At 41.9% G+C, this 17,992-nt stretch overlaps 1 protein-coding gene across 4 annotated transcripts in view; it reads left to right on the top strand.

Annotated features, from left to right (window-relative positions):
- RUNX2 (RUNX family transcription factor 2) overlaps nt 1–14,350 on the top strand; it is a 178,747-nt gene extending 164,397 nt beyond the window's left edge. For 3 of the 4 annotated variants that reach the window (XM_033145593.1, XM_033145592.1, XM_033145590.1), the window contains exon 7: nt 10,528–11,160. In XM_033145593.1, coding sequence (XP_033001484.1) covers nt 10,528–11,009 — 482 coding nt within the window. In that variant the 3' untranslated portion in view covers nt 11,010–11,160. Of the gene's footprint in view, nt 1–10,527; nt 11,161–14,164 lie in introns of those variants that run through there. The other variant, XM_033145591.1, reaches the window with a different exon arrangement.
- Nucleotides 14,351–17,992: the final 3,642 nt, after the last annotated feature.

Genomic DNA, 17,992 nt, shown 5'->3' with positions numbered 1-17,992 from the left:
ATATGGCTGGCTAACGTTGGGAGAGCTATTGTCGTGGGATGACATTTTTAAAAGATATTTTCTGTGCACGTTGTCCAGCTGCTGTCCTTCAATATTCGATAAAACCACGACTGACCTGGCTGCTCCTCTGCTCCTCCCCTGACACAACCCATTTCCTGTCCATTTTAGCCCCTGGCTTCATAACTGTATTGCATAAATGGCTTGCTGTACATGTACAGTACAGCACTGAGCCGCATTATTTCAGCGCCTTCGACATGACACTGACCCACTGGTGCCTGCTAGTAATGGCTCAGCTGTAGCTTTGCTCATTACAAATACTGTGCGGAGACTGAGAAAGTGCAGGTGATTTCTGCTTCCAGTCTGCTTGTGCTTCCTATATAACATCCGAATACAAAACTTGTGCGAATGGTAATCTGTAGCTGCTAGAGGGAGGGAGAGCCCCTCCGATGTCAGGAGACATTGCACAAACAGAACTAAGGAGGCTTTTGAACTAAGTAAAGAATAATAATAATAAGAGTCACAAAATAAATATTGGGCATGAAGAAGATAAGTTTTGTATCTCATGTATCTGACACAGTTTCCACACACAACTGCATTTTCACTGCACCAGAAACGAATGTGCAATTAAGGTGGGATGGTGGACTGCAGATGGAGATGACAACTGAATAAGAGCTGCATATTTATTGTTTCTGTATAGAACTCTGAGGATGACAAAACCTCTCTCCTCCACACCCCATCCAAAACCACCTTTTATGTTAAAATCTGCAGTTGGAGGAACAGGAGCTGCTATTTAAGCTTTGCAGTCTTCTGCATAGCTCTTGTCTCCAAAAAGCATTTACTTTCATTTAACTTGATACAGAATGAGATTTGGGAGACATCATAATATGCAGAAGAAAAAGCAGAATATTAAGGCATTGAAGGATGCATGGATGGATGGGGTGAAGAAGTCTTCGCTAATACACTCTGTCGTATTATGAACTCAGGTGACTCCTTCACCTGCTGGTTCAGGACAAAGGCCCATCTAGTCCAGCATCCCGTTCTCACACTGGCCAACCAGATGGCCAACCAGATCCTGGAAGCAGGATGTGGTCGCAACCCCCTTGTTCTATCCCCTTCTTCTGCAGTTTCCAGCAAGTGGCATCCAGAGAGGCGCACTCCCTCTCATAGTGGAGGCAGGTGCACATAGAGCTCAGCCCCATGGATGTTTCCCCCAAGGTTGCCTTTTGTTTCTCTCAAGACTGCAATCTGAAGTCGGAAGAGGCAACTTAACTCTTTCTTTGTTTCTTTGTTTTTTATAAATTATTGTTGAAACTGTCCTTTTTTGGGGGAAATATTATAATCCCTGCTATGCCTCTGCTTCTGAAGTAGCATCTTGTTGATAGGAAGGAAGGAAGGAAGGAAGGAAGGAAGGAAGGAAGGAAGGAAGGAAGGGTTTGGGTTTGAACCTGAGGTCTCCTGGCCAAAGCAGGTTATGGCACTGAGAGATGCCTTCACAGCAGTGTGCTGGATATTATTCGGTTTGCAACCTCTGGCTTTAATGTGTCACAACTGCAACAGACAGGCTGAAGGAAGGTGTACCATCTGAAGGGAGTTTTGTGAGCTTCACATGACCATCAATTAATATTTATATGTGCAATTTGGAAAATGATTCTGGCCACACATGTTGAATAAAGAGTTTTTTTCCTGCCTCTTAACCTACACCCACGCAGCACATATTCCTTCTCCATAGATCTCTGAGCGGGGGTGAGTGGGGGGGAGCTAATTAAAACACTGCAGGCAGCTGTTGTGACATTAATGGCCCTCCCTGATTTATGATAAGAATATTGAATATTCATGCTGCTTTTTTTAGAACAGAAAAGCAGCCTCTCATTTATTTATTTATTTATTTATTTCTCCAGTAGTTGTGTGTGTGTGTGTGCTGTGTGTGTGTGTGTGTGTGTGTGTGTGTGTAGTGGAATTGCAATAAGTGCTGTGAGGGTGGATTTCTGTCTTTCCTCTGCCACCCTTTGGCTAATCTGAGGCACACCACCACATCTGAAGCTACTTGGCTCCTTATGGATTTCATGGAAACGGATTCTAGGAAAGTGTTTCCATATGTGTGTTCCCAATATATCCCGGCTCCTTCTAAATGGGAGTACAAACTCGTGCGCAGGCTGGAAATGGCTTCAGGATGTGACAGAGAAGTCACATGGCCCCCATTGCGCTGTGGGTGGCCTTTTGTGTTGGCTTGTGTCCTACAGTAGATTCAGTTTCAAAGAGTATCTTCCTTCCCTTTGCTTAAAAGTTTTTAATAAAGCCCTTAAACAGCGAGGAGGTTTCTTTCTTTTCCAAAAAAAGAAGGAAGTGGGTGGAGGGAGTAGAAGTGTATTATTATTTGAACGGTATTCTAAAGGAATAGTTTATTCTCCAGTTTGTGGGGACGGGATAGTATTTGATTGCACTGGCAAATATTACAAGTACAATTTATAACACTGGAAAGCAGGGCAGAAATTGGCAGGGCTGTGTGTATTTCCTGCTAAAATAAAACCAAGTAGCATTCCAGTCCCCAGGGCAGGACAGCCGTCCCGTTATTCTTCACATTTTGCATGAGTACAAGATGTCTGCAGCTCTGAGGAATAAGTTCATAGGCAAAATATGTTTCTAAACTGCCTTCTAAATCCTAATGTATTTCTGACAAAAATATTATTCAGGAAAATTCTTGCATGTTTTCCTTAGTATTCATATCTCCCAACAAAAAGCAAAAAAAAACTTGGACAAAATTGAACTAAAATATACTTCCTAATGCCAATGCACTGCGAGTAATTGCGCTTTCCCCAGCAGAGTCTAAAGTGTAGAAATACAAAAGTCCCCCCACCCTGACCAACAGCTGTAAGCAGCTGGAGGAGGAGAGGGCAGAGGGGGAAGAAAGTGCTGTGAGTGGAGGGGGATCCTTTCCCCATCCTCTGGACCCCCTGGGAAACTCAACCAACCTGCGGCACCTGGAGCTGGGTGTGAAAAGGGCGGCTGAATGGGATGCAGCCGGGGGAAGCACCATCCACCTTGGACCTATGTCTAAAAAGCAAGTCTCGAGGGAGAGGCAAGGACGGCGTCTGCCTCTTCCAGGGTCTCTTCTCGCTGTGAAACTTTTGTGGCTGAGCTGAGATTTTATTTGGATCCTGAGAGGGAAGGTGTGTCAAAAGGGAAATGAATGGGCCTTGATTTATATATATATATTGGTAACTTTGTGTAACATTTCTATATGTGACTGTGTTTTTGTAATATTTCTATAAGTTGTCTGTTGTGGCTTCAGTTTTTTTGTATGCCGCTTAGAGATATCTTTAATATAGTAAGCAGTATAGAAATTAGATTGGGCTTGCCGAATTTACTGTGGTGGGAGTATTTCCTCCGCTTACTGGCCCAAGGCAGGGTACACGTACTTAGGGAGAGGTGGCACTGTGGTCTGAACCACTGAGCCTCTTGGGCTTGCCAATCAGAAGGTTGGCGGTTTGAGTCCCTGCAACGGGGTGAGCTCCCATTGCTCTGTCCCCGCTCCTGCCAACCTAGCAGTTGGAAAGCACGCCAGTGCAAGTAGATAAATAGGTACCGCTGCGACAGAAAGGTAAACGGCATTTCCATGCACTCTGGTTTCCGTCACGGTGTCTCCTTGCGCCAGAAGCAGTTTAGTCATGCTGGCCACATGACCCAGAAAGCTGTCTGTGGACAAACATCGGCTCCCTTGGCCTGAAAAGCGAGATGAGCACTGCAACCCCATAGTAGCCTTTGGGTGGACTTAACCATCTAGGGGTCCTTTACCTTTTTAGAAATTAAATAATCAAACGCTTTTTAAAATTTTGCTTCCAGTGCCATATAAATTTACACACATAAGTGGTGAATACCCAATAAGATAACATATGTTGTTGGGTTCTAGTAAAATTAGGTTATCCTTCACTGCTAAGGTTTCTGGGGTGGCCTCCATGTTGAGGTTAAAATAAAAATGGATCTTCAAGTTCATCAGAAGTCTGGAATCATATTACCAATGCTTATTATATTTCTTTTCCCAGTCCTGAAGTATTACACTGATGGGCATAAGCCGAACAAGAACAGTTTGGTGATGCAAGTTTAAAGTCCTACCAATTCAGAGGCTGGAATATTTTCCCCCCTTCTCCTGTCCTGTCCCAGAGTGTTTTGCTACTGGCTGAGGGTAAATGTGGCTCTACAGCCAGCTCTGGAGTAACCCATAGTAATTTCACAAAAGTGGGAACTGCAACAAAATATTGCAGCGTGCCCTCGCGATCTGAAAGGTGTGCTGCTGTTCAGGGTCCCATGCTCTCTCCTTTTCTCCTTTTCTGTTCAGGGTCCCATGCTCTCTTCATTTTATTTTCTTACCCAGTTTTTTAGCTTTTTCAAATGATTTTCAACATTTCAAGGCAACTCCTCATTAGGCTGTTTTTGTGAGAATTTGCCCACATGTGTAACACACACAGTTCTGGGAAATTGCATTTCTCGTTTATCTAGGTTTTTTGAGTCCACATCCTGCTTTTCTTTCCACTTGAGTGTCTAGGTCTTAAATACTTACAGTGCACCTAAAACGAATCAGCTCCCTCTCCAACCATTTAATACTGCACCATTTTTTCAGAATGTCAGAGAAACTGCAAAAGATTAACTTTTATCATTATTGCATGGGCAAAACTTGGTTTAAGAAACCATCAAGAAAAGGTGTGAGGGCTTATTTATCCCATTAACAAGAAATAAGACAAATCTTGGCTATAGTGGTTGAAAGTTTTAAGATTGTCTTGTGATCTCCTTAAAGGGTGACCTCTCTGTGTTATTCTCAGGAGTTAATCTGTACATAGCATATTATTGTTGGGTATCAACTGATCTCATTTTTGGACAGAATTACAAGCGAGGTAGATGAAGGGAATGCTGTGGATGTAGCCTATCTTGATTTCAGCAAGGCCTTTGACAAGGTGCCCCATGATATTCTTGTAAAGAAGCTGGTAAAATGCGGGCTAGACAATGCTACCATTCAGTGGATTTGTAACTGGCTGACTGACCGAACCCAAAGGGTGCTCATGAACGGCTCCTCTTCATCCTGGAGAGAAGTGACTAGTGGGAGCCACAGGGTTCTGTCTTGGGCCCAGTCTTATTCAACATCTTCATCAGTGACTTGGATGATGGGCTTGAGGGCATCCTGATCAAGTTTGCAGATGACACCAAATTGGGAGGGGTGGCTAATACCCCAGAGGACAGGATCACACTTCAAAATGACCTTAACAGATTAGAGAACTGGGCCAAAGCAAACAAGATGAATTTTAACAGGGAGAAATGTAAAGTACTACACTTGGGGGGAGGGGAATGAAAGGCACAAATACAGGATGGGTGACACCTGGCTTGAGAGCAGTACATGTGAAAAGGATCTAGGAGTCTTGGTAGACCACAAACTTGACATGAGTCAACAGTGTGATGCAGCAGCTAAAAAAGCCAATGCAATTCTGGGCTGCATCAATAGGAGTATAGCGTCTAGATCAAGGGAAGTAATAGTACCCCTATATTCTGCTCACCTGGAATACTGTGTCCAGCTCTGGGCACTACAGTTCCAGAAGGATGCTGACAAGCTGGAATGTGTCCAGAGGAGGGCAACCAAAATGGTCAAAGGCCTGCAAATGATTCTATGAAAATTATGGGCCAGCATGGCAAAAATAAGTAAGTACTTGCGTAAACAAATGGTTTTACAAATGAAAGCAGACCATTCTGCTTTCTACAGCCTCCCACCCCTATTAAGTTCAGTGGGGCTTAGACGCAGGTAGGTGTGCATTGGATTGCAACCTCAGTTTTTTCTCACTAATTGCTCACCAGCTCAGTGATTAAATGCAGACTAGTACTGGCTGCTTGGTGGAAAATCGAGGTGGAGGGCATTGCAAATTACTGTATTTTCTCAGTAGAAAGGAAGCCCCGTTTATTTCAAATGAGTTGCTTCCAAGTAAAATATACCTGCTGAGACGCAGGTGGCACTGTGGTCGAAACCACCAATCCCCTTGGGTTTGATGATTGCAAGGTCAGCATTTCAAATCCGTTCAACAAGGTGAGCTCCTGTTGCTTTGTCCCAGCTCCTGTCAACTTATCAGTGTGAGTAGATAAATAGGTATCACTGCGGCGGGAAGGTAAACGGGATTTCTGTGCTCTCTGGCTTCTGTCATGGTGTTCCATTGCGCCAAAAGTGGTTCAGTCCTGCTAGCCACATGACCCAGAAAGCTAGCTGTGGACAAACGCTGGCTCCTTCGGCCTGAAAGTGGAGATGAGCACCCCACCCCATAGTCAAAATCGAGTGGAATTAACAGTCCAGGGGTCCTTTACCTTTTTACCATACCAAAGCTAGCCAACTGTGTTTTATACTATAAAGACAGCACACTTGGGGAGTAAATAAAATAATGTGGAGTTGGATAAAAGTACCAGTACCTGGTACTTAAACAACTATACCCCAGTTCACAGGAAACTACACTCCTCCAGCCAGCGTCAGGCTAATGGCTACAATTGAGCTGCTCCTGTTTCCCCCTGCTACTTTAGGAGACCCCTCCATGGCCTTCTGAGTCCCAGGTGGGGGTGGTCAGCATTCCTTATCCTGATGGCTTAGCAACTCTGGTTAAGTGTCTTCTGCAAAAGCAGCTTCTTCATATCTTCCTCCAGTAAGCCTTGTAATGCTGCCTCCGAGTTTTGCTTTCTAACTTTTATAGACTTACTTTTGGCTCCTTCATGCAAAGCATATGCTCTACCTATGAGCTATAGTTACTGTATAATTTCAACAGATGCAGAAAAGAGAAAATTGTGATTCTTGTTCTGCTTACGGTACCTTATTAATTTAGCAGTAATGTAAGCAGAAAAGGATTGCTATTAATCTTTTCACTATCTGTGGAATTTATACACTAACTTTAAATTTCCTAATAAATATTACTTCCTTTTCATAGTATGAAGGAGGAAGCAATGTGCTTTGCTTTTAAAATAACAACTTTGTTTCTGGGTGGTATTGCCTCTGGCTGTTGCTCAGCAGGCAGGGGGAAGCCGCTCCTCAGAAGAGGGTTTGCCACAGAAGGGATAGAGGAGAGATTAGGACCAGATACAAGGAGGAAAAACCTAGAATCTTACGTCAATTTCAGAACAAGTTGTTTCAAGTCATGGTCAGGCTCTGCATTTTCAGATTCAGACTGGATGATGCCCATTTCCTTATGCCTAAATGCACTGTAGCTAATGACACGACTACGTATATTTTCCGTTTTGCCTGTTGAAGTCCTACTTCTTTTCGGCTAAAAGGTTAAGTGCCTTACAGCATTTGCTGGGCCAAACCAGAACCAAGCAGCAGCAAACCACCTAGCTTAGAAGTTGTAAGGAGGGGGGACACTTTTCATGTGTGTCACTTGGATCAGCATTTGAGACTCTCCTTCCCTGTCTCATGTGGATCCTGGTGACGGAAAGGGAATATGGAGAGATATCATTGAAAGCAGTGAAGGTTTTACATTGGCATTTAAAGGAAGTCCGACGGCAAAGTTATTTCAGCAGGCATCAGAGTATTATTTATTTATTACTATTTATATTTAATTATTGTCCTCTGCTGCCACTCTCAGGGCAGTATCTCATGCCACTGTCAAGCAAGGCCCTTGGGAAGAACAGTCACAAAACCCTCAGGTAGTAATGAGGTGAACTGGTTGCTCTTTTCTGCATTAAACAATACCTGTTTATGAACTAGGTGTTTCTCCCACATTGCAAGTAGCCAGGTAGCAAAGATGGCTGAAATCTTCAAAAAATGTGGCAGTACTCTGCTAAGCTGCTCTTAGATAGATAATACTTTATTCGACTATAAGCCCACAAGGTAAAATGCTCTTATTTTCCTTTCCCTTGCTTCCACCCACTTAAAGCTCTTCCTTGCCTGTCCAACCATCCCTTCCCAACCCCTTCAATCAGATTGGAACTTCCATCTTTCAGAGGATGTACCCTACTTCTGAAGGAACGCGGGTCGCGCTGTGGGTTAAACCACAGAGCCTAGGGCTTGCTGATCAGAAGGTTGGCGGTTCGAATCCCCGCTACGGGGTGAGCTCCCGTTGCTCGGTCCCTGCTCCTGCCCACCTAGCAGTTCAAAAGCACGTCAAATTACAAGTAGATAAATAGGTACCGCTCCGGCGGGAAGGTAAACAGTGTTTCCATGCGCTGCTCTGGTTCGCCAGAAACGGCTTTGTCATGCTGGCCACATGACTTGGTAGCTGTACGCCGGCTCCCTCTGCCAGCGCTGCAACCCCAGAGTCGTCCGCGAATGGACCTAACGGTCAGGGGTCCCTTTACCTTTACTTTACCCTACTTCTGAACATCATAATCTGCAAACGGACAGGACTGTTTCCCTTTTGTCCTGCTTGTAACACATTTTGGCCCCTGTAGGATGCTGAATTACATGGATACAGGTGCAAGAAAGAATTGGAATCATAGCCACAAACACAAAAACCCTTATTTGACCACACATTTGCTCCCGCAATATGCATTTTAAAGAAAGAAAACTAGTGAGGCAGAATGACAAATGACGCACACAAGGCAACAAGCAAGTATGATGCAGAGCTGAGATTCGAGCCTCAAACCCTAATCCATTCCCCTTAAATTAATTTATCCTCAAATACTAGTTTTCCTCCCAGATCTCAAACCAGTGTAATTTTCTATCCAGATTCTACCAAACTGTTTCTCACTATATGGGTTCCATTTTCCCATCTGCATCCCTCACTTGAATTCCCCTGTAATTGTCTTCAATACCCTTCAATACCCATTTCCCCCTGTCCCCTGAAGAAAACCATTTCTATACAGCCTGGTCCTCTGTGTTCCTGCTCCCAGGTTTAAGGCGCAGGCAAGAATTTAGACTGGGCAGCCACTTGATTAGTCTGCTAGCCTAGCCTGTCTTCAGTCCCAGAACTCCCCATGGCAGCTCTACCTAACAAGCCATTCAGATGTCCCAGCTTCCACCACAGTGGCAGACAAGGAGTGAACCTTTCAAACGCTTTTCACTCGAAGGCACTAGTTTTCGATACCCCAGATTCTGCTGAGTGAGAAACCTGCCACAGTTGGGATAGCAGTCAGTTAACCGATAAAATGATTGACTGAATGGCTGCTTCTTATTTGACCACAATAAATTATTCCATGAAGCCAAGAATTATTGACATTGTATTCTTTGACTAATTGAAAGTTCAGCCCTCCTAGCTGCAAAGTTGGACACTTGGGTCTGAGATAGTCGATCAGACATATTGCGTTGCCTTTTTATTTTGATGGTGGGAAAATAACCCTGAAGTATCCCGAAAAAATACTCTTTTTTTTTTTTCACCAAGAGTTTAAAGATAGCCTATTGAGTTTATTTTTCTCTTAATCTTCTTCTAGCTTCTTGATATTGGTACTAGCCAGTGATTTTCTACATAATTTACCTATATTGATAGTTTTTCACGAAACACTTGCCCTCTTGCCCTTTCGGCCTTGTTTTTTCCTATGGTGGGCTAGTACAGAAACAAAACTCTCCCCCTCCTTATGCTCCTTCTCCCTCTTGCGGGATAACTTTCCAGCCTCTTAAGCCCAGTTTATTATTAGGGTGTCTGCACATTGTTGACCATGACTAAACCAAGGTGCTCCTCACTTCATAACGAGATTCAGACCTTGGTTTAAAATGCTAGATTACCACAACCTGGTTGGTGTTAACCATAGTTAATGCTGATGACACACATAATAGCAAACTACAATAAAGGAGAAAATCTGCATGAAGGTGGAGAGAACACACAGCCTCGTGACTTTCTTCTGACCCTTTAACTGGGGTTAAGGGATGAGAAGCATCACGCCTGCATATTATTTCAGTGCATTGTATCACATAAAATGACCCATGGTGGTTTTTCACGGAATGTATTTCCCTGTTAACGGCCACTGACAGTTTCCTAACTAGAATCCATATCCATTGCACTTAATCTTCCATTTCAAATGAGCCCTAAATTACTTTACTCATGCTCAGCTTCCACCACACAAACAAAACTGTGTGCACCGTTTATAATAAATGCTAAGATATGAGGATAACATGGACTTGCACACCACAGTCTGTTTATAAAAATGCTTTGGGGCAGTCCAGGTCTATAGGAGGGGAAGGTGGGAGTGCCACGGGCAGCAGTAGGTACCAACTCAGTATTTGCAAGATTTCTCATGGATAACTGCTGAGATTTGTGTGGATTTTGACCAGAATTGTAGTGGATTCATTTGGAAGGAAATTTACTACATTGATAAATATTAAAAATCTGTCCATGGAGAGCACCTCTATTCAATGGACTCTCATGCATGACCACAGATTGGAAATGAAAGGCGCTAGGGTTCCTTGTAGTGTTTCTATAGAATGATTTGCTATTCTTGTGGGGAACAAGAATAGAAATGGGTTTCTTTCTTTCTTTCTTTCTTTCTTTTAAAAAAGTTATACCATCACTTTTCATAGGGAAAAAAAAAAAGAAATTGGATATTTACAGCCTTCTTTCCCCCATGTCTTGTTATAATTTTTAGGTGCTTCAGAGCTGGGCCCATTTTCAGATCCCAGGCAGTTTGCCAGCCTTTCATCCCTCACTGAGAGCCGGTTCTCCAACCCGCGAATGCACTATCCAGGCACCTTCACTTATGCGCCGCCCGTCACCTCAGGCATGTCATTGGGTATGTCATCCACAACTCATTACCACACCTACTTACCGCCACCTTACCCAGGCTCCTCCCAAAATCAAAGTGGACCATTCCAGACCAGCAGCACTCCCTATCTCTACTACGGCACTTCGTCAGGATCATACCAGTTCCCCATGGTGCCAGGAGGAGATCGCTCCCCCTCCAGAATGCTGCCTCCCTGTACCACCACCTCCAACGGCGGCAGCGCACTGTTAAACCCTAACTTGCCTAACCAGAATGAGGGTGTGGAGGCTGATGGAAGCCACAGCAGCTCCCCAACAGTCTTGAATTCTAGTGGCAGAATGGATGAATCCGTTTGGAGGCCATACTGAATGAAAGTTTATTGCACGGCCTAAAGTCAGTGAGCCAAAAAGAAAGAAAGAAAGAAAGAAAGTCAGCTAATTATAAAGTGCCTGTTTTCCCCCCCTTTTCCTTTGAATAGATTCTCTTGCTATGTACAGCTGTGTAGCTGGGATGGTATAACAGCCAAGTACACGCATAGAATGCTAGAATGACCTTCAAGCATCATAGTTCCAATCAATGTAGATCAAAGCACATTTTACTGTCCTCTTGGAAACATCTGTCTGAGTTTTATATATTAAAAAATATTGACTCCAGTGCAGAAAGATGCCCATGTCTAGACTCTTGTAAAACATATTTAAAAAATAATAATTAGTGAGTTATTTTGCCAAGAGGGAAGAAATGGACTCCTGCCAATTTTCAAGACAAAGCCCGTGCTTTTTTCTTTTTTGGAACAAACAAAAACAATTCAGGTACAGTTGCAACCATACAATATGCAGGGCCCCTATGCATGCACAGGGCTTATCACTACTTGTGTTTGTGCTCCTATTTATACCAAAATATCTTCTGATTACAGTAGCTCTTCAACCATATTATCAAAGCCTTGTAGCAGATGAAAGGACTCTTAAGATGCACGGCTTATTTTGTACTGAAAGAGCAGCCTTGTTTACTTTGTGTTATTCATTTATGTGATTATTTTTTTTTTTTTTGCCTTAGATCAGTTAACCAAAATATATATATATTGGGGGAGACCCCCTAAAATAAAATGAAATCTAATTTCTTATGCAAGAAGCAAAAGATAATGGCAATATATCTTACTCAAACCAAAACAGTTTAGGTAGTATGTGTGTCTGGCTATCTTGTTTTATTTTATTAAGTTATAAATATGTAAAAATTGAGGTTATTTGCAAAAAAATGAATTGTCATATAATTTTAAAGAAATATTTATAATTATTTAATGATATTTGGTCCCTTTAAAGTTTTCTTAATGTAATGATATGATGACTTAGGTCTCTAAAAATGTTTTTTTTAAAAAAAAAATACTGACAGACTTTTAGCGGTACAAAATCTCAAGGCTATGCCTGAACTCTGAAAGGCAGTTCCAATATAAACCAGCTGCAATGTGATTTTTTTATATTAAAAAAATGCTTCCATCTCAAAGAAACTTTGATATAGGACATTGTTTTAATTTATGAAGGAAATACTGTTTTAAATGTTACTGGTTATTTGGTTGCCCTTTGCCTTTTTAATCTGTCAGAAATGAACTGGAAAGAGAAGCAAAACAAGTGAAAAGCATTTTGGATACATTTTTCTAATTGAAGTTTCTCAAAATTGAATGGGCGGGGACCAAATGCTATGCGCCGTGTGTGGTGCTCTCATGTGCAAGATCTTGGTCTCCCCTCTCCCCAAGGCTGGGGGTTGTTTTGTGAGGGTTGCTGCCAGATGTCTTCCCCCTGTACTCCGTGCTTAGATCCCAGGCAACGCATTCTGGATAAAATCCCACATGAAATGCCAGCAAAATTAATGACCAATCTTACAGGTCTTATCTAGTATCAAATACTAGTTATGATGCATATACTGCATATCCCTGGCCTTCTTTCAATTGATATTTTAACCATCAGGTTACAAAAGAATAAGCACAAATGAACCACTGCAAAGCAGTTCTAAATTCAACAGGACCAGCTTGCATCAATGTTTGATTGTTCAAACGTGAATATGGATAACGAAATTCCTCTTAAGGCCATGTTCCCCTTTACACCTGGGACTCACCATCCATCCACCCATCCATCCACCCACCCACCACTTCCAAACTCCTTTCTTGCCAGAATGACAAGCAGGATTAGCTACATGACAAGTGCCTGAGATCCAACACATTCTGAAGTGTTTGGAGAATTCTTCTTTAAACTTCAGAGGACAGTAAGCTCACTGGGCACCTTAGACTTGATTCCAGAAACCGATTGATGCACATGCTTAATTGAAGCAGGATGTGGGACTGGATGAAGCGGAGCCATTTGCGGCTTGACATCCTTTAAAAGGAAGTGCCAGCTTTCCAGAATGCATTGTCTTTCTAGCCTTTTCCATGTTCTCATTTGCACTGCTTTTAGCCTCAACTGCATCCAGCAAACTTAATTTTCTTTGGACTGCAGTGCTGCTGAAACTAATGATAGGTATGGGCTACGTTTTGGCCAACCCAACACAAAGAAATGGAGAAATACTTAGGCAAGGTCGTAATAGAATTGGACAGTGTCACACCCATCATCTGCTGATTGCTGAGGCAGCCCATTAGAGAGACTCCACACCCCCCCCTGGATTATTCCTGAAAATTTGGTATGAATCATTTGCTCTTTAGAAAAAAATAATAATACTTACCTTCTAAAGGTTATACTGGTATATCAAGTACCCTTTTTTGTCAGTTAAAGACACTTTCCTGATGTGTACTTTTCCTTCAAGGACGGGAGCTATTATTGATCCTATTTATTATTTGTGGTAGCTTGAAGCATACCCTTGTCAATTTATTTGTATCTGTAAGATAAGTTTGTTCATTTCAGCAGCACTTAAAAGAGCCAGTGTCTGGTTACACATTTCAAGTTTTGTGGGTTTCTTGTTGTCGTTTATTAAGCCAAAAAAGAAAAGAAAATGAACTTCCAGTGCAAAAGCTGTTGTATATTTAATAAAGGTACTATATTTGTACATTATTTTTATTGCTGAAAGGGGGCTTTTTAAAGATTTACTATATGCATCTTAAGTAATTTTGTAGGGATATTTTTGTGTTGTTACAGGGGCTGCAGGCAGCAACCCAAAGACATTTTAAAAGCAAGAAAGCAAGAAAGGTGTTCTTGTACAATTAAAATACTGATTTATATTCTTGGATTTAATCCAGCATAGATCATTTTCCTGCTTTGTTCTGTACCTACAGTAATCTTTCTGTATCATCACGTTTTAAAACTGGATCATTTGGGATTGAAACTCCAAGTCACTCAGGTGTGCAGTTATGTTTGCCCCAAAATATCCCCATTTCATGCCCTGTGATTATGACTGCACAGGAAAAAATGGTTCCTTTTACAAGTCTGAATTAATTATAATTGAAGGGGTGGCAGCGGATAATATTCACAAGCACCTTCAATAAGCACAAGGCCCTTTTCCGTGGTCTCTCACGTTTTAATTTAGTATGCTTTCCTTTTTTTAGACCTAAGCTCTCAGCAGGGAACTTCGTATTCAGTCTTGGATGGTACCTGATTCCTTGATGACACAATATATATAAGAAAACAAATAAATAAGTTCAAAATGATCTTTGCTCCTAACTCTGCATTTGTTTTGAACTGGCAATTATTCATGTATATCACACGCTTTAATATCTCACCCACCCACCCCACCCCCCAAAAAACCCTCCTGCAAATTGCATTTTCTTGTGATTCAGGATGGGAAAGTGTGACGATTCATAACATGGGATCCTATGGGCTGTGTTTAGTATCTCAAGGATGGGAGATACTTCTTTGAGAAGAAGAAATGCTGGTCCAGTTTGTGGAGTCCATTGTATTAAACTGCTTGTGCAAAGCCTTTTCAAAGAGTATACCAAAGATAAATAAAGAATTTAATTCCAAACTCCTTCCTTAGATCAGGCTGATCAAAGGATTGGGATTAGATCTCATAATCTCCATTGAGTGAAGTTGGATTTGCTTCAATGTAAGTGTGTGTCGGATTGCAACCAAAGTTACTTGGGCACCAGCACCTTAGAGCCCTTAAAATGGTGCAGGTGCCCCATTTATTTCTGTGCTGCCCAAAGGCAGCCCCCCCCCCGAGCATTGATTTACTGGTCCTCATCTCCCGCTCTGCCCCCCCCCCCCCCGCTTTGTTCCAGAGGGGAATCTTTTGCACTGTCTAGTTTACCGGAATACTGCTCCATCTTTTTGCTGGGGCCTGCCATTTGAGTCCTGGTGAAGTAATTGATCAGGAATCACAGAAAAGCCATGAACAAAAGCAATAATTTAAACCTATACAAGTAATGAGGAAAGATAAAAGAAAACCAAGTTTTCTAATATCTTAAAAGTCTGAGATACATTTCATTTCAGCATGTTCTACCTGACATTTTGCCTGTTTACATTTAATTACTTGCTTTATTTTTGTTGCAATTCTTTTAAACAGAACAGCCAGAGACCATATCTTTACAGTAATTTTTGTTTCATAGGTACACTAAGCAACATTCCACATTATTTTTACTTAAATATGTTTTACCAGTCTTGAATTTCTGCTGGAACAAAATGATATTTGTAGCATTTCCTGTAAATACAAGCTTTAATTTCTTTCATTTTTTTCTCCAATTGCTGTTGCCCAAGATTTGCTTTTTATGCACATATTGTACAAATACATTCTTCTTTGTACTGCAGACAGCGATTGTGGAAGGGTTTACTTTATCTTCAAAGGGATTATTTGTATTGTATGTTGCAACTGTAAATTGAATTTGTTTGGCATTCTCTCATGATTGTAATATTAATTTTGAGGTTTGAATCTCATTTTCAATAAAATGGCTTTTTTGTTAATGTTGTTCCCTGCTTCTTTGTTTTCTGCCACATCTCCATAATTATCTAGTTTATATTTGTAAATAGACTGGAGCTGACTGGAGCCAGTGTGTTCTGAAATGTCATGCCATGCTTTGGCTAAGAGTTCCTTCTGCTTTTGAAGGATAGAAGCTACTATTTGAAAACGGGATTGCCAAAATTTTAACCACAGTTGCATGAAACCCCTACTAACCCTGATTCATGGTGCCCATGCTCAAGTAGCTTCAGGGGCCCAAACTGCTGCCCAAATATTGGGTACTTGCTTATATAAAAGGAAGGAATTAGACTGGAGAGGCGATCCTTCTTCATCATTCTGTGCTGAGAAGGGATAAGTAACAATCCTACAACTGAGGGTAGCAACCTTTATTTTTCCTTAAAGCAACATTCAGTTCCTTGGGTTACAATCTTATGAACACTTAAATTAGGAATATAGTTCAGCTGGTGGACTTTTTTCTCTGTAAATGTGCATGGACCCAGGTTATAATACAAAGAGAAAGCTAATTTCGTCCTTGTGAAAGTACAAGGCAAAGCAAAAATATATATGATATTTTAAGGACATTTCCTTTAAAAGGTAGAAATGGTTTCAAAATCATGAGATTTTAATAAAAGCACAAACAAAGTTGTTGTTGTTTTGACTACTTTTACTTTGCTTCTATGAGGATGACAGGTGTTTAAGGTGAAAAGTGGCCACCACTTTTGTAGTGCACGCTTACATATAGACGCCTACCCAGATGCATAGGAGCCAACAAGGTCTCCCCCCCCCATAAAATTGATGGGCAGTCAGATGGTATGCTATGTCATGTGATCGATTCTGTGGGGCAGAGCTTACCAGCCCCCCATATTCAAGTTGGCAACCCTGCACAGATGTGAGCGCCATAAAGTTCAGTGGGACTTGCAGCCTTTGCCTGTTGGTGTCACCATTCTTAATCTAGCCTTGGTTGTGGTGGTTGTTTTTAAAGAGAGGCGGAGGCGGATGCAGGCATGAGCTTTGTTTACTTTTTCATTTCCGCAGTGGCCAGAAACAAAAACAGAAAACAAACTTCTACTGTCCTTGGTTTGCTTGATTTCATCACACTGTAGCAAACGAATGTTAGCTACACATTTTCGTGTAGTTTATTCCATGATCCTTGTCTGAGATCTGAGTAAAGGGCATAACACTAGTAAAAAGAATTTCTCGTCGGTTAAGGCGAGAGTAGTGTGCCTCTTTGGTCTGCTGAGGTGAAGCCAGTGGCAGACCTGAATGCAGGCCAGTCTTGGGAATCCTGGCGGCTGCAAAGGGTTTGTGTCCTTTTACTGCCAATGATGGTGTTCTCCCAACAGAGCAGGATGTTCTCTCCTTATAATAATAGCCAGACCAGATGCTAAACACTTCACTGCTAAACCCTGGATAAGTGAGAAAGGGGAACAGCTGACTTCAGTTAAGATGAACACCAAGAGAATAAGCCAGAAAGTATGAGAAATCTCCAGAGGCCTGTGCTTTATAAACCCCTGTTTGGCAGCAAGATCAGAGCATCAAGACGCAGAACCTAGCACACGCCATTGCTGCTCCTATCCCTGCTTGAGCTAGTTGTTGAGTGTAGGACCTTGGCTTTCCAAGTCTCCCTGCCCCCATCCATCCCCCACATAGTCCACACAATTCTTTGCCTCATTATTTTCCTTTATGTTTTCTGCCCTTGACACGCAGGTTTTGTGAATCTGTATGATTTTTTTTTAAAGCATCACTTCACAAGTCACATGCCCACAAGAGCCAAAGAACTCTGAGCAAAACATTAGCAGCCCTGGCACATTTCACAAATGCTTGCACAAGAGCTTCCAGAAGAATTCACAAAGCATTACACAACAGGTACATTATTGAGCAGCATTCATTTCCCCACTTGTGTGAGAGGCGATGGAATCGCTTGCACAAGTGGAAAAACGTTAGGTTTCCTTTCACTCATCTTCAAACAAAGTTAGTGTTTGGCGTAAAACAACCTTTCATGAGCAGAAGACACCTTCTGCATGCGGAAAAGCCCCTTGAATCTGACCCAGCTCTCCTTAAAATAGCCACTTTTACTTTTTCTCTCTGCTTCTTTGGTTTGCCTTCTGTTTTGAGTGAAATCAAACTTCTAAAACTGGGGTTGTTGTTTTTTATTATGGAGGGTAGAATTTCACCAGAGGAGTGTTTTTTCTTTGCTCTACTACAGACTGGTGTTAAATGCACTATTTGCACCAGAGTTCAAGTTACTGGCTGACAGTAACAACGTGAGATCAGTTACAGGTAGGTAGCCTTGTTGGTCTGCCATAATCAAAACAAAATAAAAAAAATTCCTTCCAGTAGCACCTTAGAGACCAACTAAGTTTGTTCTTGGTGTGAGCTTTCGTGTGCATGCACACTTCTTCAGATACACTGAAACAGAAGTCACCAGACCCTTATATATAGTGACCCTCATACCAAGAACAAACTTAGCTGGTCTCTAAGG

The sequence above is a fragment of the Lacerta agilis genome, chromosome 3 (genome assembly GCF_009819535.1).
Source record: "Lacerta agilis isolate rLacAgi1 chromosome 3, rLacAgi1.pri, whole genome shotgun sequence".
NCBI classification, from domain to species: Eukaryota; Metazoa; Chordata; class Lepidosauria; order Squamata; family Lacertidae; genus Lacerta; species Lacerta agilis.
The sequence above is the reverse complement of the archived record's forward strand: the minus strand, read 5'-3'. Positions and strand labels throughout refer to the sequence as shown.